This window comes from Monodon monoceros, unplaced genomic scaffold, assembly GCF_005190385.1.
Source record: "Monodon monoceros isolate NGI ecotype Baffin Bay Population unplaced genomic scaffold, NGI_Narwhal_1 Super_Scaffold_3, whole genome shotgun sequence".
Lineage (NCBI taxonomy): Eukaryota > Metazoa > Chordata > Mammalia > Artiodactyla > Monodontidae > Monodon > Monodon monoceros.
The window spans coordinates 60,141,857-60,164,882 of NW_021703780.1; the positions used below are offsets into that span (position 1 = coordinate 60,141,857).

At 44.5% G+C, this 23,026-nt stretch overlaps 1 protein-coding gene and 1 pseudogene across 1 annotated transcript in view; one reads left to right on the forward strand and one right to left on the reverse strand.

Annotated features, from left to right (window-relative positions):
• Positions 1 to 6,571: 6,571 nt before the first annotated feature.
• Positions 6,572 to 6,694, reverse strand: LOC114908205 (annotated as a pseudogene).
• A 10,170-nt stretch (positions 6,695 to 16,864) lies between these two features.
• The window catches only part of SCN11A (sodium voltage-gated channel alpha subunit 11), a 70,799-nt gene continuing 64,637 nt past the window's right edge, over positions 16,865 to 23,026 (forward strand). Inside the window, exons 1-3 of the mRNA XM_029243131.1 lie at positions 16,865 to 17,131; positions 20,621 to 20,739; positions 21,758 to 21,859. Coding sequence (XP_029098964.1) covers positions 16,865 to 17,131; positions 20,621 to 20,739; positions 21,758 to 21,859 — 488 coding nt within the window. The remainder of the gene's footprint in view (positions 17,132 to 20,620; positions 20,740 to 21,757; positions 21,860 to 23,026) is intronic.

Genomic DNA, 23,026 nt, shown 5'->3' on the forward strand with positions numbered 1-23,026 from the left:
TTTTAAGTATTTTAATTTTTCATCTTTTAATATTTTATCCAGTATTTTAATTGTTTCAATTGCAAAATTATTTAGGGTATTTAGCTCTCCATGTCAGTCCAGGGTCCTCTTTAAGCTTCACATTTTCTTTATATAAAAACCATTATCTCATATTCCTTTCTTTGTTACTGTTTTGATTTTGCGATATGGGTATATATGTGTGTGTGTGTGTGTGTGCGTGTGGGTATAAATAAATATATATATATATATATATCTTCAGTTCTGCCTTCAAGTAGAACCTATGAGCCTCTAATTAACAGGCTTGTGAAAAAGTTTTTTTCTCTTGAGATTACATTTATTTATACAAAAGTTTCATGGAGAGGAGTAGAGCAATTAATTTTTTGTTGTGATAAAACTGAAGGTTGAGAATAGTGTTTAAAAATAAAATTAAATATAAATTTAAATTAGGAAAAGGAACATGGTCTTCAAACTTATACCTGTGCTATAACTCTGTTTTTCTATGTCTGTAATCATAAGAATATCTTTTGCTAATGTTTGTTAAATTGTCCTGTAGGCATGTGGATTTCCACATTTGAATGTTGTCTGCCATTATCCTGTAACTATAACTCTCTAGGCCTTGCTAATAATTGTCATACAAGCATTACTTGTGAAATCCTGGTCTATAACAGATCTATATGTTTCTAAATTTCTCTTTTTGATGATGGTGTTATCAGGCTCACTTTGTCTGCCTCTTCTCCCTTTCACCGTGGGATTATTAATTTATTCCCAGACTGTAACACATTCTTTGTCTTAAGTGTTAGCAAGATTTTTTTTCTATGCAGCCCACAATGAGTTCAATATGCTTGTATCTGCACTCCCAACTGAGTGAAGGTAGAAGCTGTGTCTTACTCATTTCTGGGTCTAAGTGGTTTATAATTTAGGAGGAACTCAGGAATATAATGAATAGAATAGAAACATAAGAAGAAAAAACAGCGTCAGAATCCAAGTTTTTGAATAGCAGTTAATCTGCTGTTGAGGCCACCTGGCTTTCTTCAGGTTGCGAGACGTCTGAGTGGGGTCCAGCAGGGGCAGGGTTGGTGTTCAGAACCTGCCACTCAGCCCAGCCCTCTGATTCTGTCTCTCTTAGGCCACCTGGCTGCCAACAGCTCCAGCTAAAGGAGCACCAGAGTGTGGGTAATGGGACCCAGCCACCACGGGAGGCTGGAGTGGGAGGTTGGCCCAGTACTTGTCATCTCTGCATGATGGCTCTGTGGTCCTGGGGAAGCTACAAGCCTGAGACTGCTCCCACCTCCCCTCCCCATTCAGGGAGGCCCAGCATTTTGTTCCCTCCAATTAACTGTGCATAACAACAAGGAGTGAAACCAAGTGATTTAAGTAATAATTTATCATATTCAGTTCACCATTAACAGCCGTCTAGTGTTTCCTTTGCCCTTTTAAATGAGTCTTTGTTCTGATGCTCAGCTCTTTTGTGTATTCCATAAGCTTTTAATGCATGCCTTCCCTCCCTCCCTCCCTCCTCCTGCCTTCCTTGAGCTTTGAAGCACTAGTGTATTTCTAGAAGCAGCTGAGCCGCCTCTCATCTAGCATCCTTGTCCCATTTAATAGGGAACTTGAGTGTTAGTTTATGAGCATGAACTCTCGGCTGCATGCTGAGAAATGCAAGGGAAAAGGATACAGTCTTTGCTCTGGACCAGCTTTCAACCTAACGGGGGATGAGGCTCATCCAACGTGAAGCCGTCAGAGGAGGAAGGAGGGGACCGTATTTGTCAGTGTCAGCAAAGTTCGGCCTTGCTGTGAGGAAAGCTCCCTGGAGGAAAGGACTGAAACCAGTTCTGAATGTTGGTGTGGATTTGGGGAGGAAGTAGAGGAGAGGGCAGCCCACGCAAGGGCCTAGTGGGAGCACAAGTGTGGATTTGGGCAAATCTGGCGTGAGGGCAGGTGGGGTAAAGTCAGGGAAGTGAACCTTAACCAGGGTAGCACTGATTAAGGGAGCCTTTTGTCTGCCTGCTTGCTAGTTTGTCTCACCTATGGGATCAGCTGGCCTATGAGCCTCCTTTTCTTAACCCCATGGTTTCTGGGGTGTGGAGAGCCCGACCTTACAGAGGAAGTCAGGCAGTTTTAGGTTTTCTTAGTTTATTTACTTTCACAGCTGTATTCTAGTGGGCTCTGTGTGTGTGCGTGTGTGTGTGTGTGTGTGATCAGGTATGTGTGAATGCACACCTTGGCTCTCAGGGACTCTCATCAGACAGTTATGTTTCTGGATTTGGCGCTGGGGTGGTAATAACTGAACTGGGGCAGCAGGGGCCATAGCTTTGAGTCACTGAGGCCGTGAGACCCTGGGCCCCTGAAGAGGCCCTGATAGCAGATCTGTCCCTACCTCAGGCCTGTTGGGCTCCCTGATGGTGGAGGACGGGCCTAAGCATGGGGAGACAGGGAAGCCTGTGCCTTCGGAGGAGCTGAAGGAGCGCCTACACAGGTCCATCCTCTTGAGCAAGGTCCCGGGGCTCTGGGGTCACATTGAGGGTCCCATAGTCAGGGTGTGCCCACAGCCCAGTGCACTGTTCCCTTCTCAGAAGGAAACACCATGCTGGGGGAGGGGGTCTCACTGGCCTTCCAAGGAGCCAAGGTGCTAACAGACTGGACTGCCCAGGGCACAGATCATCCCGGAGAGTGAGCTGAGGAGGGAGACGATGTGGAGGGACCCCATGGTCTGACTCTCCAGCCATCTAGGAGCCTGTATTCATATGCTCACTTCAGGGTGTCTCTTGGCTAAAATGTCTTAAAAATGAGGCCTCAGGGGGAAAAAAAAACATTAAGATTTCTTTTTAATTTCTGAAATTAAATATAAGTTGAAAGCAAGCAAAATAAGACAACATTACCTTTAATTCCAAACTATGGCAATCCAATGATGTGGAGACCTACTTCTTTACTCAGATGTCTTTGGGGAAGAGCATATTATTTATTTGAAAGAAATACTCAGAGAAATTGCTTGAGGTGGAGGGTAAGACCCCAGGGGCATGCACGTAAAAAAATAGATGGGGCATCTTTGAAACTGTTATGCTCGAGGCATCAAAAGAAATTTGCCTCATTCCTGAGAGGAAAGTTGGTAGGAAATTTAGGTGAATAGAAAGAACTGAGGGTCCAGTGGAGTTGGGGAAAGCCAAGAGAGATCCTCCAGGGCCAGAAGTGAGGGGCAACAGGATTGGATACAGGTGACAGCAGAGGGACAGGCAACTAACATCTGTGCGACAATAAAAGGACACATTCTTTTAATGGCAACAGATGGCCACAGGGTCAAGCATACCTGGGGGTTTTGGTTGGGCCACCTTATACAGAAGTAGCCGGGGAGGTTCTGTGCTCAGGATTTTAGAGAGAGAACCGAGTGTCATCCAGTTTAGGTTTTGACATGAAACAATTAACCCGAGGCCACATGGTGAACTGAGGAGGAAGGCCTTCCAATTTCTCCTGTGACACTCAGTTATTCTATTTCTGAACTTAAACCTCAGTTAGCAGATATTGTCTCTCTTCTATGTACACTCATTTCCAGATGCCTTTAAATTTGCTCTAGAAATACCAACATCCTCTTTCTGCCTAGTCAGGAAAGAACAGAAAAAGAAAGCTGAAATGTCATCTCGAACACTGACTGCAGCCCCTGGACCACCTTCAGCCTCCAGGGGATGGTGGGAAGGGGGCGGGGGGGCGGGGGGGAAGGATGGGAAGCGGGGGAGGTCAGGAAGGCAGCTTCACAGTCAGGTCAGATGTGTTTCTTCCTGTTGCTGCAGCTCAACTCCCTTCCTTTGCATTCCCCAAGGACTTGACTGTGCAGATATCTGATGTCACGCAGGCCACTGAGTTTTTGCTGAAAGCCTAGACCCGTTCTTCCCTTTTACAAGCTTGGTGGTGCTGCCCCTTTAAGACTTTTCCTTGGCTTTACCTCTTCCCTTTGTCCCTAACAAGCCCAAGACCAAACCGAGAAGAACGAAGCCAGGGTAAATTGAGAAAAAATATTTGAAACCTATTAAGTGTGGCTACAAGTTTATTGCAATTCTTAAGTTAATTATATCCTTTTTGACTTCCAGCCAGTCCCTCACTGGGCTTCCATATAGACTTGGCCACCTATCCCAGCCTCAGGCTGGCGGCATGCCTACCTGTCTGCCTCATTCCTTCCCTCCCTCCTTCCCACCACCTCTTCCCCCCTCCCTCCTGCACAATTAAGTAGCAATCCTCTGTAGCTACTACCTCCTGGAGCTTAAATGTGGTCAGGGCTGTAGTGTGTATAAAGAATTTGAAGTGTGTGTGTATTTGTATCCCTGTGAGGGGCAGGGACATGGTAGATAGTGGAAGATCACGTATATAAACGCTTTCTCTTACCTCAGCCACAAACATTTATTTTAGCTTGTACCTTACAAAGTGTTATCCCCTGGTCATTTAAATCTCATGAATCCTTTGTACAAGTAGGTGTTATCACTGTACATCCAGGTGTTTATGGATGAAGAAACTGAGGCTCAGAGAAATTTTACAAAGGGATTGATCGCACAGCTATTAGGTGGCAGAACAAGATGGGATTCAAGACCAGGTGTTCAGTTCTAAGTTGTGTGTGTGTGTGTGTATGTGTTTCCTCTCTACACTACACTGGTTCTCAAATAACAATAGAGTTGTACCTTTGTATAACATTTAAGAGTACAAAAGGAAGTTCATTCATATTGCCTTATTTAATCATTAAAACATTATGATGTTGGTGCTGTCCCCATTTGGGTTCTTTAGGAGTTCTCCTCCCGGATCTATCCCCAGGTTGGCATTGGGAGCTCCCTGACCTCTAGCTTCCTGATCCTCTGTTTATTGGTTTAGAGTCAGGCCCCCGAGCCAGGTGAGGTCACTCAGCCCCTTCCCCGGGAATTTTGAGAATGAAAAAGGTCAGCATGTAAACACAGTGGTTGAGAGTGCCCGTTTTCTGTCAGGTCAGCTAGGACCAGAGAAAGCCAGTGTACAGTAAGACAGGAGAGCAAAGAGGCTGGGGAACAGCAACAGAACCAAGAGATGAGGAGAAGCAGAACTTCCTGAACGTCCTGCAGGTCTTCAATCTTTGGTTCTATTCCATGAGAGTCAGCAGCTTCTCTTCCCTTGGATTCTGTATGACACTCCTGTTCCCTGCCAATAAAATCTTTTTTGCTTATACTGTATACTAGGGTTAGGATTTTCTTACTTGCAACCAAAAGAACCCTGAAAAATACATATCAGAAAATGGAAGCAGTGAACTAAGCACTAAATATAGGTACAAGAAGTGAACGATAGGAGTTAGAGGATGGAGCAGTTTTTGCTGTTGCGTTGCAGGAGATCTCATGAGCTGGGCTTTGAAGCCTTGCTCACAACCTACATGTATGTAACCATTTGGCAAACCCTGTGGAGGGGAAAGAAGAATACACAGGAACCATCTTTTAGGAAGTTTCCGAGCATAGCAGATGCTTTCGGTACTCCTGACACATTCCGTCAGACTACCTCTGATTTCAGCTAAAGCTGTGCTGGACAGCTCTTGTGTACTAACAGCATCCCACCTCAAGGGTCTGTCTTGCTTCCCTTGGCTTTTCTGTCTCAGTGCTTTCTCCAAAGCCACGGGAGCTCTCTCAGCCCATGAGCAAGCATAGCCCAGAGATTTGGAGGATGGAGAGAAGTTACCCCCAACTGAGATTGGAGGATCTGCTTCCAAGATGGCTTACTCTCATGGCTGATAAGTTGGTGCCAGCTCTTGGCAAGAGGCCTCCGTTCCTCCCCATGCAGAATCTCCCCAGGGCTGATTGAGTGTCCTCACAGCATGGTGGCTAGCTCTCTCCAGAGGGGCAATCCAGGGAGAAGGCACGTTGCCTTTTGTGACCAAGCCTCAGAAATTACACCCTGTCACTTCTGCAATATCATGTTGGTTATACCTGTTCAATTTGGGATAGGACCACACAAGAACATGAATACTGTATCAGAGGTAAGGGTCACTGGGGCTATTTTAGAGGCTGATTACCATAATGCCCCTGTGGACAACCCTCAGCCAATAGGGGATGTAAGCTAGAGGACAAATGCCCAGCCTCCTAATTCTGAAGTAAATTCTGCATATCTCCTCAGAAGCTCCCCAGAGAGGCTGAGCCCCAGTCTGCCATATCTGTAATCATCTGAAGTGCACACCCTTTGTTGGCTTCTCCTCCTTCTTAGCTTTCTATTCCTCTCTCCCTCACTCCTGTTTCCTGTGATTCACCTCCCAAACAAACTCTTTCACTGAAGTACTTGTCTAATGCTTTTGGAGGAACCTAACCCAAAACACAAAGGTAGTATGTAAAATAATTTCGTTTGTTTTAATATTTATTTATTTGGTTGCACCAGGTCTTAGTTGTGGCACGTGGGCTCCTTAGTTGCGGCAGGAGGGCTCCTTACTTGTGGCATGTGAACTCCCAGTTGCGGCATGCATGTGGGATCTAGTTCCCTGACCAGGGATTGAACCCGGGCCTCCTGCATTGGGAGCACCGAGCCTTGCAAACTGGGCCAGCAGGAAAGTCCCTTGCTAGGTCTATTTTTATACACAGGAATATCAGGCTTGCTTATTCCCACAAGCCCTCAAAAAATGGAAGCAACAGTCATACTTGTCCCTCTCCACATGAATCTTTAGTAAAAGGCAAAAGATTCATTCGATTATGAATTATGAAAGTACGAGTATAGATTAAAATAGTTTTGAAATGGTGTGGAGCTGATCACGAAGGTATGTGATATACTGCGCTGTTGGAATATTGATGGTTAACCATGTAGAGGAAGCTCACAGAGGGATAGCATGGTCATGAAAGCTTTGTGGAAGCATCAGGAATTGAGAGATGGAGGGATTGGGGGAAGGGGCAAGAAGAAAGGCAAGAGGAAGGCAGCTTTAGCAATACCTGTACCTCTGTATATACCTATACCTCTGTACCCTGAGCGAGGCAGGGAACAGAGAAGAGGGATGTGGCTGGGAGAGGAGTGGTCAGTGCGTGGGACAGTCTACCAGGAAGGGGCTGGGGCAGACTGTCCATTGGGAAGGCCATTGTGACAGTCCAGTGAGAGGTTAGAAGGGCTTGTACATCTAAAAATGAAGGATGGAAGTGAAGAGCAAGATCTTACAGAGCAGGACACGCCAGGGCTTCCTTCCCAGAACCAGACAGACAGGATTGAGGAGCCTGCATTGGGTTTCAGAAAGGACTGTGAGGTTAGCAGTTCTTTTATTCATTCATAAATAATTATTAAACACTTATTAAATATGTACTCTTTTAAGCATAGGGCCATAGCAGTGAACAAGATCATGAAACTGTGTCCTCAACAAGCATGTTTTCTGTAAGGAACTATCTAGGAACCTCCCTTAGGATCCTAAAGGCAAGTGCATGCTAGGAAATGGATTCTGGACTTCCTCAGAGCTGTGTCCTCAGCATCAGTCACAGATAGTTCTCCTGGGTTTGCTCATTCCAAGTTTCCCCACAAAATGTCCTGTTCCCTTTGGCTGCTCTCACCTTCTGCTGTGGTGTACATCACACCTTCAGCATCACTCATTAACATCTGTTCATTTGCATGGATGTCTGATTGTCAGTGTGATTACAGCCATGGTGCATATTAGGGAAACAGGACTTGGTGGTTATTCATAAAATAATCAGAAGCCTAAGACAGTGCTAGTGCCATGCCTGTGACTCAATACAAGTTCAAGTTCATACTCATCAGTATCCAAGTGGTATGCAAGGCCATGCAAATCATCCCTTCATCTTAGCCTCCTCCTCTTCTATCCCCGTGGAACCACTTGAGATTCTCTACGCATGTCCTATCCTTCCAGGCCTGTGTGTCCTGGCTCATGCTTTTCCTGGAAAGCCCTACTTTCTCACATAGAGTTCTTACTCATTTTCTGAGCCTCAGCTCAAATCCCATCTCTTCTTGGCATGAGTTGCTCTCTGCTCTATGCTGCGAAGGCCTCTGTTTGCATCTTGCTTGCAGCCCCTTGATGCTCCCTTTCTTGTTTTATAGTTCTTTGGACGGGTTTCTTTCTCATAAAGAGACTGCAGGCTGCTCAAGGGCCCAGGTCTTATTTTGGTATTTCCAGGTGCTCTGCAATAGTGGAGATTCAGTGTCATCTTTGCTAAATCAACAGATGGAAGGCATGACTGCTGCTAAAGCTGATGCACCACCTTGACCACTGATGCTGAAACTGATCAGCTTATCAGATGGTGGGACTGAGACTGGCAAGGTCTTGCTGCCTGCTAGCACTTGAGGGCGGTGATGATGCTATATGACTCGAGGGATGCAAATGTGGGTGCTCTGGCATTGGCATCTTACATTATGAAGTCCCAGCACAGGTGCTCTGCTCCATTTTTCAGACGCATGTTTGCCTTCCCTAAGTTCTCCACAAGAGACATGAATCTAGGGAAAGTCCTGAATGCAAAGCCCCATAGTGCTCAGGCGGCCTGTGTTTCTGTTACTCTTAGTCACTTAAGTCCTTACATTTGGAATCATTTTCACTTCCTTGAAGATGGAGCTAGGAAGATTCTTTGAAACTTCAGATTGGGAAGTCTGAATCTGACTTAATAGCTTAGGAAAATAATATTTGCAAAGAGTTTATATTAAAAAAGGCCAAGGCCTCTTAAGATAATGGATTTAGAGGCCTCCTTTACCTCTTCAAATGCACACATTTTTATCCACGTAAAAAATGCTTATTAACTCTAAGCACTTCCTTTATTCTTTGATCTTCTCTCATTCTGAGAGTCACCCTAAAATCAGACAAGGGTTTAGAATTTCTGATCACTGCCTTAAAACGTCGGGTCATATACACTGTGCCAGGCCTGGTACTAATCCCATCCCATGTCTGTGATTTCATCCTCTCCATGGGGTCTAGATGTTGAGTCAGTAGAGGTAGAAAAGCAACCAGGCCTTTTCTCTCTTAAATTAAGATACTTATATCTAGTGTTTGCAAAGTGTTTTCACAGCTATTATCACATTTGCTTCCTAAGACTAAGGAGATTTGGAAGATTATCCCATTTTATAGGGAGAAAATAAGGGCTCAGAGAAATGGAGTGATCCATCCAATATCACACAGCTTAGAGTGGTAGAGCCCAGTTCTTTTGACCAGTATTCAATGCCCCTTCTGGCAGGACCCAAATCTGCCTGTGATTCCAATCCAGCACTCCTTTCAACACCTACTTCCTATTTCCTACTTCATGCTTCCTTATAAACACACATCTTGTATCCTTTACCTCAGTTGGCTGTCAGCCGGCCTCTGTAAGGTGACAATGGCTGAAAATAGCTTATGGTATGACATTGCCCAGCAAGATTGCATTTTTCCCCAAGAATTAACAAAACAGAAGCCTACATGGGAGAGTTTGGGTTTGGTGACAGGTCCATTGTGGGGTTGCTTTGGTAGCCAAGGGGTCTTCTTGGTGTCCCTTATGACAGACATATAAGCAAGCATGTATTTTCATAGGTCTGAACCCCAGTGTTGATGGCACAAGAGAAGAGAAAGAAGGAGGAGCTGAATGGGTGTCTTGTGAACAGTTTCACGTTGTGGACCTTGGTAGGTCCTGGGGGATGAGACCTTAGAGCCCCCAAGTTAGTTGGCCTGCAGGCTAAGCTGAATGCAGAAACAGCATGGCTTTTCAGATAGACTTTTCCATATTTTCTCACCCACTTGGATGAGGCCAAAGAAAAAAACAACCTGTTTCTTTATTAATGATGCTTTCTGCAGAGTTAGATTAAGCACTGATTAAAGGCAGATGCTTCCAAAGTAAGTACCGTCTCAGTCACTCTCCGGTTACAGGGTTTCCTACACGATTCTTTAAAATCACTTTGGCTCTCTTCCCATTTCCCTTCCTCTATGCTCTCCACCCAGCTTTGGAGCTGCCCCTCCCAGAAAGGCTTCAACTGCCAGGAGCAGGAGCTTGGACTCTGTGAGAGACTTGCTCTGCGGAGAGCTTCAAGAGGCACCACAGAGGCTGCTGCCTGGAGCCACCTTACCAGGAGGCAGGTAAGTCCTCTGGGCTGGGGGCAGCCCTGTTCTTCGGTCCTTTCAGGGCTGGACCTGCCACTATGGAACTTGCTCTGTTTTTTTCATCAAGACAGAGTACAGGCCTTTTGTAACCTTTTCCTGCTCAAATCAGAGGCAGAGACCAGGTATAGGATACATGGCTCAGGTGATGGGGTCCATCAGGTGGTTCTCCTCCTTTCAAATGCTCTGAGAGGGCATGAGGGCATGGGGACAGGAGATGGCTGGCTGGCTGGCCTGGTAGGTGCTTGCAACCCTGGACTTTGTGTCAGGAATTGGACTTTTCTAGAAATGATGTGCTCAAGTCTTGTGTCCATCTGAGGCTATGGTGCAAATCCTCCAAATATTTTCTGAATTCCCTGTGGCCAATGAACTTAATCAGAAATTGATGTACATGAGGGGTTTTGTTTTTTTTGTTTTGTTTTGTTTTTTGCTGAAGAGCTAGCAACTTAATCTTGGGATTGGCTTTGGACTGAGATCAAACTGTGTTAAAGTCTGTTCAAGTTCGCTTTCTTTCTGATTTTCTTATGGGATTTATGAAGGAGGAAGAATATATATTCTTGTAATCCACATTAACGTACATAGCTTATGAATCACCAAAGTTAGGAACTTGTTATGCAGACCACCACCCAAAATGGATGAAGGGGCATCCTGTAGGATATATCCACCATTGGGTTGTCTGGCTTGGGTGAGTGGGAGGGTGTCATGGTGGGGCCAGTGGAATGCCTGTGGGAGTGACGTGAATGGAGCGGTGGTGGTGAGGCTGATGTCCAGGGAAGAATGTCACACACAGTGAGGGTGCCGTCGACCCAGTGCAGCCCAGCTGGAAGCTGTGTGGCTTTCTCCTCCTGACTCCCTTCTCTCAGGAAGGGGTGTCTTAGTTTGAGTATGAAGAACTAGGCAGGTAGGTGGAATTGCATGGTAGTGACTGTTTGGGACTGAGATTCTCCAGCACTTACGTGATCATAGGCAAGTGTCTCCATTTCTCTAAGCCCTAATGTTTTCTTCTGTAAAATGTGGATGATATAATAATATCTACGCTGTAACTCTCTTGGGAAATTATGAGAGATAATCCATTTAAAGTGTTTGACAGTGCTTAGCCTATGGCTCAGAACTCTTATTAACCTCAGTATGGACCTTTGGCATTTTAGGTTGTGTGGACCAGATCCATGCCAAAAGGTTCTGGTTGTGCAGGTGCAATCCTTTTGTGACTTCCCCTTACTGGTTAGGGTAAAGTTTAAGGGTCAGGTTGTCCAGTTTGGCTCCTTACCTGGAGAGAAAGTTAGAGAGAAACACTAGTCAAAGGAAGATGTAAGGTTAAAATGTCTGCCTCTTAGGAGAAGAATTCACCATATGAATATTTCCTTTCAGAAATCCCCCAAGGATAATATTTATCTCATGAGGTTGCTCTGAGGATTAAATGAGATAATAATTTTGCCTGGAACAAGGTAGACATCCTTAAATGATATCTATCATTGTGAAAATGTTTGTGATATCACGTTAATTGAAAAGTTCATAGGGTAAAATTGCATACCCATCATAATGACAGCTATGTAAATATATCCACAGAAAGACTGTGGAAAAGAAATACACCAAAATGTTAAAATTTGCATGTGTTAGGTGGCTTTGGTGAGTGATCATTTCCTTGTCTTGTTTTCTAAATTTTATTTAATGGATGATTCTATCAGCCCAAGCCCTGGCAGGAAACAGATGGCACATTCAAACTGGGCATTTTGAGGATGTTTTATTGAAGGGACATTTTACAAAAGTTTAGGCAGAGTTACAGTAACAGAAACAAGTGACAGTGCAGTTCTCAGGTGTGCTGAGAGTGGGGAGCCATTACACCCTGCACCTGAAGGGGCAGGGGGAGGTGCTGTATAACTGGAGGAGAAGCTGTGTGGATGGGCCATCTGATAGGAGCTGTGGTGCGTGCAGCCATCAGGGAGAGAGTTGGGAAAGAAGTCTCCAACCTCATTCTCCCCTATTTTCTGGGTCTCTTGCTGGTGCCTCCCATTGGCCAAACTCAACCAGAAGCCAGAGTTCAGGGGACCCCAGTGAGGGGTCCATGTGGATCAGCTTCATGGGCACTGAGCAGGGTGGAGAAGGATGGGGAGACACCTGTAGGGCAAACCGAAGATGGCCAGCACAGTAAGATTATGTAGCTTTTGTAATTATAGGTAAAGTCATAAATAAGAAACAAAAGCCTTTTGCTACCCTCAGTGCTTTCACACATGCATACTCTTCCCTCTTTCCTTTCAGCTCCATGACTTCATCTTTGTAACAATGCCCTCCTCTGGGCTCCCACAGCACCCGGTGCTTCCCCTAGTGTAGCCACACTCATTGTGTGGTTTCATCCTTTGTCCTTAACTTACCTGATTCCCCACACCATTGTAAGACCCTTGAGGCTGGGATGGTGTTTTATATCACTTTGCATTTCCAGCACCCAGCACATGAGTGAATGAATGATTGGAGTTCAGATCTAAATACCTCTATAAAGCTATAGATTTGAACTAAGGTTCAGAGCTACCTAATCTTAACAGAGTGAATTCCCAAAGAATTTAGGGCCTCTGCTTGAGGAAGTGAGGCTTTGGCTTTCTTTCCTAGATGAGTGTTTGTTTACTTTCTATTTAGTGGGAGTGGGCCCATGAGCCTGCTGAACACAGGCTGGTCCTCAGAGGCCCTGACAGATGGCTCCCCACCTCCCTTGCCAGTCTAGCCCATCACCTGATGGAGGTCTGGCAGAGCCTCCTCGCAGGCCTCCCTGTCTCCCATGATTGCCCTGTGTCAAGTTATAATTCACATGTTGCTGGCCTCCTGGTTTAGGACTGCAATTTGAGATTAAGCTTGCTTCCTTTCTGACTCAAGGAGATTTAGAGCCTGTCTCCATACCTGATATTGACTCTCTATTTTGATTCTCTATTTTAACTCTCTTTTTTGAATTAGGGGATGTTTTGAGCCCTTGAAGGATTTTTACAATCCTTTCGCAATCCTATGGGAGTAACATACATGCATATAATTCAAATAGCTCAGGAGGAAAAAATGTTGGGAAGGATATAACATGAAAAATAAAATGTCCCCACCATCACCTATATATCCAGTCGCACTGTTAACCATTTCAGTTTTTCAGTCTTCTGGTCATTGTCTCACTTAACTCTAAATAATTCTCTTATTCTTCTATTTCTTGATTTATCAAGTTTAAGTAAAAAATATTGAATTGCCCCTATGTGCGATGAGGGATTTAGCTTATTGACAGTAATCCTTCTGCCTTTCTCATGATTCCTTCCAGTTTTTGTTCCTGATATTTCTAATTTGGTTTTGCACTTGATTACCTGTGTAATTTTAAGGGATAGACTTATACTTGTATTGCTTGATCTGTTGACCTTCCATAGAACGTCTTAATTCTCCACGTGTTTAGGATGAGGAAATTGGTGCCTCTGAGCTTCCCCTCACCTTTTCTCTCCAACTCCAGCTTGCAGCAAAATTTTATAACATTGATAATATTTGAAGTCTATTCTGTAACTATAATTAATTTTGCTTTATGTATCAGATTGTTAAAAATCAAAAACTAATATATAACCTTTATGATATAAAGATTTTGTAGCTACTAGTCTCTAAAACCAAGTACTATATTGGGACCCATAAAGAAGGGGATGGACTCTGATGTCACTGACCTTCTGCTGCATGAAAGAGAACATTCTAAGTGTCAGGGTCAAGTGGACTCTCTTTTTTCCTGTTATTATATTCTGTCGGCTGCTCAGATCATTTAGCTGGCTTCATATGTAAAATGTGACTTTCTGAAGAACACTTTGTTTCCATGGAATTTCTAATTACCTTTCTTTTTTACCTGTTAATAAACCAGTTTTTTTTTTTTAATTTTAATTTTTTTGGCTGTGTCGGGTCTTAGTTGTAGCATGCGAGATCTTTCTTTGCAGCATGCGGGCTCTTCGTTGCGGCCACGTGGGCTTCTCTCTAGTTGTGGCACTCGGGCTCTACTGGCACGGGCTCAGTAGTTGCAGTGCACAGGCTTAGGTTCCCCGAGGCTTAGTTCCCCGACCAGGGATCAAACCCATGTCCCCTGCATTGGAAGGCAGATTCTTAACCACTGGACCACCAGGGAAGTCCCCATCAATAACAAATTTTGACATGTGCAGTTTCAGGGGTTGTCAGTCTTATTTTGTGTTATTTATTTTTATTAAGTCTCTTTTCCTCAAGGACCCAGTCAAAATACCCCAGGGTCAGAACAGCAGGGCCAGAATGTCCAGTTTCTTCTTTAATAGTCTCATTATTATGGCAGCAGCCCTCCACTGGATTTCTTGCTGCAACTTAGCATAAGGTCCAGTTTTTGCCATCCAGGGTCTTTCCTGGCTCATCCATTTTATAGGATCAACTAGCATTCATATGCTGTTTACTGCAAAAGACTTCATGCTTGTCTTAAATATCTTTTATGAGCTCTAGAGCCAAATTCAGTAGAGTCTCATTATATGCTCACTTCATTTATACAAATTCAATTACATATGTTTATGAGAGAGCGGTGAGGGAAGAAATAGAAGGGAAGAGGAACGGAGGGGAGAGGAGAGGAGAGAGAGTAATTTAAATAGTATGGCCAATTCCATTATCCAGGAGCATCCATAAAGATCTTGACCCTGACATCCATAAAGATCTTGACCCTGAATGAATGCAGGACAGAATGCACTGAATCTACGGTCCCATATTTGGTTTCTGTTGACATATGGCTCACACCTTGTGAGTACTGCATTACCCTTAGTGTGTTTAAAGACACATATGTTGCCCTTATCGTGGCCTTTAAACAGAATCCAACTACTTTCTTCACTGAAGAAAGAGGTTCTATTGAATTTGTTGACCAGTGAGTTGGGATGCCTCTTCAATATGGTACCTCCCTAAGGGATTGGCAAGGGAAGTGCTGACTGTTTTTTGTTTTTGTTTTTTTCTTATGTGCTTTTTTTCAGAGGCTAACACGTGTAAGCTGTGATTTCTCTGTATTCAAGTGCTTCCCGGTTCTCTCCACTTGCAGGTCCCATCAGTGGCTTCAACTCCATGTGTTTTAATCTGAATCTATTCCCCCAAAGCTTTTTCCTTCCCTAGTGCTCTCTATCTGAGCGAGTGGCACTGTTGACTCACTTGCTGAAGCCAGGAGCCTTGGCTCCTTCCTGTGCCTTAAATCCCTCTCTTCCCATGAGTCACTTGTCAAGGCTATTTTTTAAGTGACTCTCAAATCCATGCACTCCATTAGGTCATCCTCAGTGGTTATGACCTGTTGCAACAGTTTCCAGGCTCATTTCTCCTATTCTGGCCTTCCCAACTCCTTCATTCCCCTATCCCAAGCCTATCCATTCTCACCAGGAAGAGGGATATTAAAAAAATGATAGTGTTGCTCCTCTGGAATAATAATAATAGTAATAACCCACCCTTCAGTAACACTCCGCTACCCTCAGGGTGAAGTCCATGATCTTTACTAAGGATTACAGGCCCCCACATGCTCTCCAATGCTGACTGACCATTCCACTCCGCACAATCTCCATTCTGGGCAAACAAAACCTGTTGATGGACACCATGTTCTTTTTCAACCAAGTGTCCTCATACATGCTCTTTCCTCCCCCCCGCAACACTCTAACGTCCGTTTTTTTCTTCTCTGAGACTTACATCTCCTTCAGGTCTCAGCTGAGACATGAAAGCTTCGGTAAGCCATCCCTGATTCTGCAAAACTGCTTAGATGCTTATCCTATGAACAGACATAGCACCCTCTATTTATTTCCTATAGTAGCATTTGTCTTACTCTACTGTAATTTCATGTCTTTTATCTGTCTTCTCCACTACAGCAGGCAGTGTAACTGTAGGGCCTGGAGGAGAGACTGAGGTTTTTTCACCATTAGTGCCTAGCACTATGCCTGGAACAGGCTCTGAGCACATGGTTGTTGAATGAATAAACCAATCCTATGTTGGGTTCCCCATTGTAATTCCTTGGAGTGGTGTGGGAGTCAATCCTAGATTGGCATTCAGTAAATTAGAAAGGAAGAAGATGCCTGGCATGGGGAGTAAATGCATTTAACTTAAACACTACTGCTTTTTCTCAGAGTCTAGTTTTAAGCCTGAAGCTGTAGAGAAAGTCCTTGTAGAAAGGGCTGTCAGGGATAGGGGCTGGGAGAGCTATTTTCCATGATAGAGTGACCTATTAGCTTTGGCAAATGCTTTTTGCTTTCTTGGGGTCTCACTTCTGCCAGGTCTGGGTCTCAGAAGTTAGGGAGCTGGCAAAGGATCATAGATGTCAGTGTAAATGTTCATGCCTGTGTTTATGTCTCTTTTGTTTCCATCCTGTCACATTTCGAGAAATTTGCCGACCAAAGGTGAAGACTCATGCACTCATAGTTTTGATTTTACAACCCCCAACTATGGCCCACTTGATTCCCTATTCCTTCCTCTCCTGTTCACACTGCGTCCACTTGTTTACCATCTGCAGGTCCCATTTCAGCAGTTCAGCTGGTTCAGTCTTACTGTCTTCCTTGATGCTTGGGTCTCATTTTTAGAGGCTGAGCTTCTTCTGCTCATTGACCCTGAACTCAGCTTCCCACCTATTTCCAGGTCCTCCAGGAATGATGTCCTGCTTTGGTCTCGCCTATGCCCCAAATTCTTTTTATATCCACAATAGTGGTCACCTCTTCTGACATTCTCCACAGCTAGTGAGTTCCCAGGCCCCCTCACCTCAGTCTCAACTCTTGTAGACCCCATGATATGGTCCTTGGAGAGTGGAATCTCAGGGCAGACAGTGTAATTTTCTACCTCCCAGAGCTCTCTGAGGATCTACTGCTTGTCTCTGCCCTGAGGGTGAAGATGGATGACAGGTGCTACCCGGTGATCTTCCCAGATGCGAGGAATTTCCGCCCCTTCACTCCTGACTCTTTGGCTGCAATAAAGAAGAGGATCGCCATCCAAAAGGAGAAAAAAAAGTCCAAAGACCAGACAGCAGCAGAACCCCAGCCTCGACCTCAGCTTGACCTAAAGGTGTCCAGAAAGTTGCCCATGCTCTATGGTGACATTCCCCATGAGCTGGTAGGGAAGCCCCTGGAAGACTTGGACCCATTCTACAGAAATCATAAGGTACCCTCTGTGGGGAGGCTGGGGTGTTCTAACCATATTCTAACCACCAGCTGTGATTGGCATTGCATGGATCTCCAAATATTTATCTCAGGGTATAAAGAGGCCAGACCCCACTTCTCCTTTGCTGTCACTCGCTGTCATTGCTTTCACAGTCCTGAGAATGGCTTTCAGTACTAAGTTTCTCTCTGTAATAATGCATGTCTTGGAAAAGAAGATGAATGAGGACGAGGAGCAGCAGAAGGGTAAAAGGAGAACAGAGAAAACATAAGATGGTGTCAGGAAAGAGGACTGGACTAGCAGTCAGAAAAGTTGGGTGTAGGCCATTTCAAGTAATTGGATTTATAACTTTGGGTAAATCACTTCACTCATTCTCACTTTTCTAATCAGTAAAATGGGAATAATGCCTGCTCTCCCTACATTACAACATAGGCATGCTATGGAGCCTTTAAAAACTGTAAAACTTTATAAACTGTAAGGCATTATACTGATATGAAGAATTAGTATCACTGTCCATGAATGTCCATTTCAGCAACTAGAGTTTACCTTGAAAAACTCTTAGGCAATAGGCTTTTTAGGCTACTAAATGAGATTTATGAAGGTCAAAGCCCTAGACCAACACTTGGCACATAAGAGGAGCTCAATAAATGAAGTTTAAGAATATTGTAATCAAGTAGGCACATGCAGATTACATGTAAACTCCATGCCAATATGTGATAAGCTTGCTGTTTTAGCTACCTAGATGTAGGGAAATTCTAGTAAAAGTTCCTCAAAGGGGTTCCTGGATGAGGAAACGTGAGCTCAGGCTCTTCTCATGGCTGTTTGAAAGCCTGGGGCAGTGAGGAAAGTCCTCTACAGACCATCCCCTTTCAGGAAAGACTCAGAAGACCTTGCCATCATCATCTCACTGTGTGATCCAGCAGAGAATGGAAAACCCACTTTGCCAGACTGAAGACAGGAAGGAAGGAAGCTGGGGAGTTTGGGGCAAGTCCTGGAAAATATGGGATGCTGAGAGCGTCCTTTTTTGGCACCCATGAGAAACTGACTTCTCCAAAGAAAGATTGCCTGGTTTGTACTTGAATTGGACAGACTTGGGGTTACCAGGCCGAATGGGGATTGTGTGATGGAAGAAAGCTGGGTATGAGTGGGAAGGACAAAAAAGGGGAAAAGAGACGAAGGAACAAAAACACTCCAATATTTCTCCTTCTCCTAATGCCCCAGAATTCCAGGGGCTTCTGGGAGGCAGAGTAGTTGGAGGTGAGATAACTCCTGGAGGCCTCCTTCTGCCTCTAGGCTAGGTAGGAGATCCAGGAGGTAGGCAGCAACTTGGTGTTTTGCAGACAGTCCTGGGAGGACAGGCTCTGATACAGCTGGGGTGGATGTTCTAGGACCATCTCTTCTCAGCCTGGGTCCTCCCTTTAAATCAGGAGACATGATACTTGTTCAGAGCTCTGCACACCCATGACCTAACACGTCAGTGCTCTCAGCAGTCATGTGAGCTATGTGTGGTGTCATTTGCACTTCACCTTACACATGAGGAGACAAAGCCTTGATGGGGAAGTGGCTTATACCAGGTCAAACAGCTAGTTAGTGGTGGAGCTGGGACTCAAACCCAAGGGCTCTTTCTGTAGTCGCAGGTCACTTCCTCTCTTTTCAAAGCTTCCATTTTTGAAGAGCTACAAGGAAAAGCGTGGAGATGTGTCAGCAAGCAGACAGGTTTAAATCATTAAAACCCTGGCAAGTGTAGTTAAATACACCATTAGTTGAAATATTTAAAGCAGTCAGAGGAGGCATTAATAAAATATCAAAATCAAAGAACATAAAATGGATAACTGATAAGAACCTGCTATATAAAAAAATAAATTAAATTCAAAAAAAATCAAAGGGCATAGAAGTAGAGCCATATCATGCCACCTATAAATCTGGGTGACCCACCTTAGGAAGAGGTTTGCTCTCTGCCCTAAAATCGTCTTTCTGTCTAAAGGAAGGGCACAGAATCCCCAAAGTGAGTCTTAGACTCCTGGGCTCATAGCTTTTAAAGAACCCTGTGGCCCATTTCATTTTGTTACAGAGGAAACAGAAAATATCCTAGTCCACATTTTCCCTGCAGCCAGATGGCCAGCAGACAAGTAAGTTCCAGCAACTCAGTGAAGGAAGCTGATGTTTGGCATTGGCTGAAGTCCTGGTATCTCAACCAAGGCGGCAGCTACCCCACTGTTTCTGGGCCTGGGTGACAAGACCTGTCTTTCCTGTCTGAGAATATGCTGGATTACATGTCAAGTAGTACTTTTCTGCAAATATGAAAGGAGCAAAGACACAGAAGACAGGAATGACCCTAGTTCTTTGAAGGCTTTTGTAACAGCCTTCAGGACATATAAGGGGACAGCCAGATGACAGTTAAATGGAAAGGGAGAGGTCTGAGGGTTGATGTTAGAAGCCTGTGAGTCATTGGTTGTTGTCCAGGTGTGGGTTCAGGCCCAGAGCCCAGGAAGACATGCAAGGAGGAAACAGGTGCAGGTTTGGTGTTTTTCAGTGGGGCCCAACTGGACACTTTGGGTGAACAGTGCACCATTTGGTGTGTCTGTCCTGGATTTGGCATCCCAGGACGTACCCACTACAGGCCAGTAGAGCCTCCAGTGATTGTGACAGATAACCAAAAACAACCACACACATTTCCATTGCCTTCTGTAGGCCCTCCCCTGCCAGTCGAGAACCTCAGGCAGATTTGCCTATGTCCAGGGAGGTGGGGGGAATGGGAGAGCAAGTCTGGGAACCGTGATGATTTTTTATTGAAAATCCTCAAGGTTAGAAGTGAATGGCAGACTCTTTCATGTAGCACAGCTCAGGCATAACAATATAAACTCTCTAGGTACCTGACTATTCTAAGATTCATTACAAAGTTTTTATTTAGTTTTATCTTTTATTGAAGTATAGTGGATTTACAATGTTGTGCCAACAAAGTTTTCATTAGTAATCAAAATAATTTAAAATAATCTGCCGAGTGTGAATGTTCAATCCTATTTCTGTCTCTTCAAGTTTTCTTCTAGTTCTTATCTCCATAAATATATACCATGGAGTACAATACAGAGGGTTTTGTTTGACCCAGTTATTACTCTTCACCCCTTTTTTCTTTACTTGCAGGGGCCATGTGCTTCATTTCTGGGGCTTCCAGAGTATTTCACTGGGTGGACAGTCCACAGCTCAACAGTTATTTTGGGAGTGAGGGATGACTTTCAACAGATCAGAGTCTTGGGACTCTGAGTGAGACCCAAGCCACATGGGGAGATCTCTTGGCTTCCAGAGTGACAGTGTAGGCTGGTCAGAAAGTACCTCTGGCTTCAGAAGACAGGTCTCCAATCAGAAGCTACAGTCATCATAATAAGATAAGCCATGACTCAACCTGTGGTTCCACCGAATTTTCTCTGAATGAACTCATGATAAATATTGTTTGGTCAGTGCATGTAATTCCTGTTGTGTTTGTTTTTTTTGCAGACATTTATGGTGTTGAACAAAAAGAGAACAATCTACCGCTTCAGTGCCAAACGTGCCTTGTTCATTTTGGGGCCTTTCAATTCAATCAGAAGTTTAGCCATTAGAATTTCAGTCCATTCATATCCTTTTGTTGCTTCTTTTACCAAGTCCAGGTCATGTGAAGTGTGCAGAAGCCCTAGGGGTTCACATGTTTGTTGAGTGGAAATAGCTTATTCTTTTAAGAAATACTGGGTGAGTGGCCCTGCTGTATGGCAGGGCTGTGCTGGGACTGGCACCTGTCTGGGATCCTGTGGCCTCAGAGGAGACAGGTCAAAAGGCAAGCAATTTCTTAGTGAGATGGGCAGCCTGGAAGTGGGAGTGTGGAGAGGCTCTGTTGTGCTTTGGAGGTATCAAGAATGGCCTCCTGAAGAAAGGAACATCTAAGTTGAGACCCAAATAAAGGGTAAACTGGCAACCTGTGCACTGTGTTTAGCTGATAAATGAGTCGTGCTAGAACTACAGTGTTTAAAGCTTTTTTAGAAACACTTTCTAGTGTTAAAAGTCCAGATTTTCAGGGGGTGAGGAGACACCAGGCAGTTTTAGATGGGGGGAAGGGGGGTGTGAAAAAGACGTGGGTTGGTAGACGGAAGTACTCAGGAAAACGGGAAGGAATATCTATTTAAGTTGGGTTCCCTAGAAGCAGAGCCTGAGATGGGATTCTTATTTAAGTGATTTAGTGGGGGAGTGCTCTCTGGAAAAGGAAAAAGGGAAACAGCATGGAGCAAAAGGAGGAGCCAAGCAAGGACAGGGTCTCAGCTGAGCCCACATCAGACATCAGCCGGAGCCACGGGGATCTCCAGAGCATGAATCTATCACAGAGCTGCCCCGTCTGAAAGCCAGAGGCCCGGTTTCTGTAAATCTGTCGGTCAGACATGTGGAAAGGGAGTGTAGCCCTCCAGGGTGAGGAGGCTGCCATTCAGGCTGAGGACAGTTCTTCAAGGGAGGGGACAGCTGTGGGTTGTTCTCAGCCAACGCTCACAGTTAGAGGACAGATGCTCCTGCAGAAAAGGGGCCCTGCAGGGACCCCCACAGCCTCAGCTGCAATAACTAATGACCCATGCCATCCTGCAGTGTAGCTGCCTTAACGGCCCTAGTCACCTTGTTCAGCATGTTCATCATCTGCACCGTCATCATCAACTGCGTGTTCATGGCCATGACGCGTGGGAAGGACAGCGTTAACGTAGATCCTGAGAGTGCGGAGTAAGTGTTTGTCCTGCGTGCATTTGTCCTATGTTTTCAAGCAAATAAACCTAAAAGAATTACGATTACCTCAGATTTTAGCTGTGGAGAGAAGAAAAAGTCACCCATAATCCCAGATCCCCAGCACAAATGCTGGCAGAGTCAGTTTCATTTTTGTATATGTACACTTACAATTGTCTTTAAAGGCCTTTTAAACTTACATTTGTAATAAACAGCACACATACAGATTTTATGTCTAGTTTTAAGTGGTCTTCTTTGTCCTTATGTAGGCTTAATAGGAGCCCATTTTGATGCCTGTACAATATTCCATCAGGTGACTATACCATAATTTACTTAACTACCCTCGCATTTTACTGCTATAAATAGCATTGCAACAAGCATCTTTTGGTATAAAGCTACTTTAAAAAAATCATTATTTTCTTAGAATAGAGTCTTAGAAATGGGTTTACTAGCTAGACAACCGTGGTCCTGACTGGACACCCTAACTATGGTTGAACTGACAGTGACACACCCCAGAGGGCCTGATTTGCCTGGTGCGTTGAGGTCTCCCTATCATGGAGATCTCAAGCCCTGCTTCCTGCTGGTGGGCATGGCTGTACTCCATAGCAGATGTCATTTTGGTCCACATGTCCCACCACTGGCAGGCTTCTGCTGGAAAAGAGAGAATGGCAGGGTGGGAGGTAGAAGGCTAAATGGCTAGGCAGAAATAGCAGTCAGAGGTGGCTGTCTCATTTGCTTGAGATCTAGATGAAGACTTGCAGAATCCCACACATCTGCAATTATAGCCTTTTTTCAAAATACCTATCATTTTATAAATTATACCTGAGTTTAAAAGATGGCATTTAAGGGCAGACATTAATTAACCTTCTGTGTTTATTTGTCACCTAAAAGGTGAGCAGTTTAGAAAAAAGCTGAAGGAGAAGTAGCTCTTGCCCAAGGCAGCCTCATGACCATTTCTGCTCTTGGACTTAGCTGCTTTGGGATTCTTCGCGTTCCCAAGACCTTAGTTCTTTAGCTTTGAGGGCTAACAATGGTTGGACATTCTACCAGGAAAGGTCCACTTCTTTTACTCTGAACCAGCAGAGTGTTCAAAATCATTGTTTCTGTCCCAGATGTGGGACCAGCATGTGTGTGTGTGTGTGTGTGTGTGTGTGTGTGTGTGTGTGC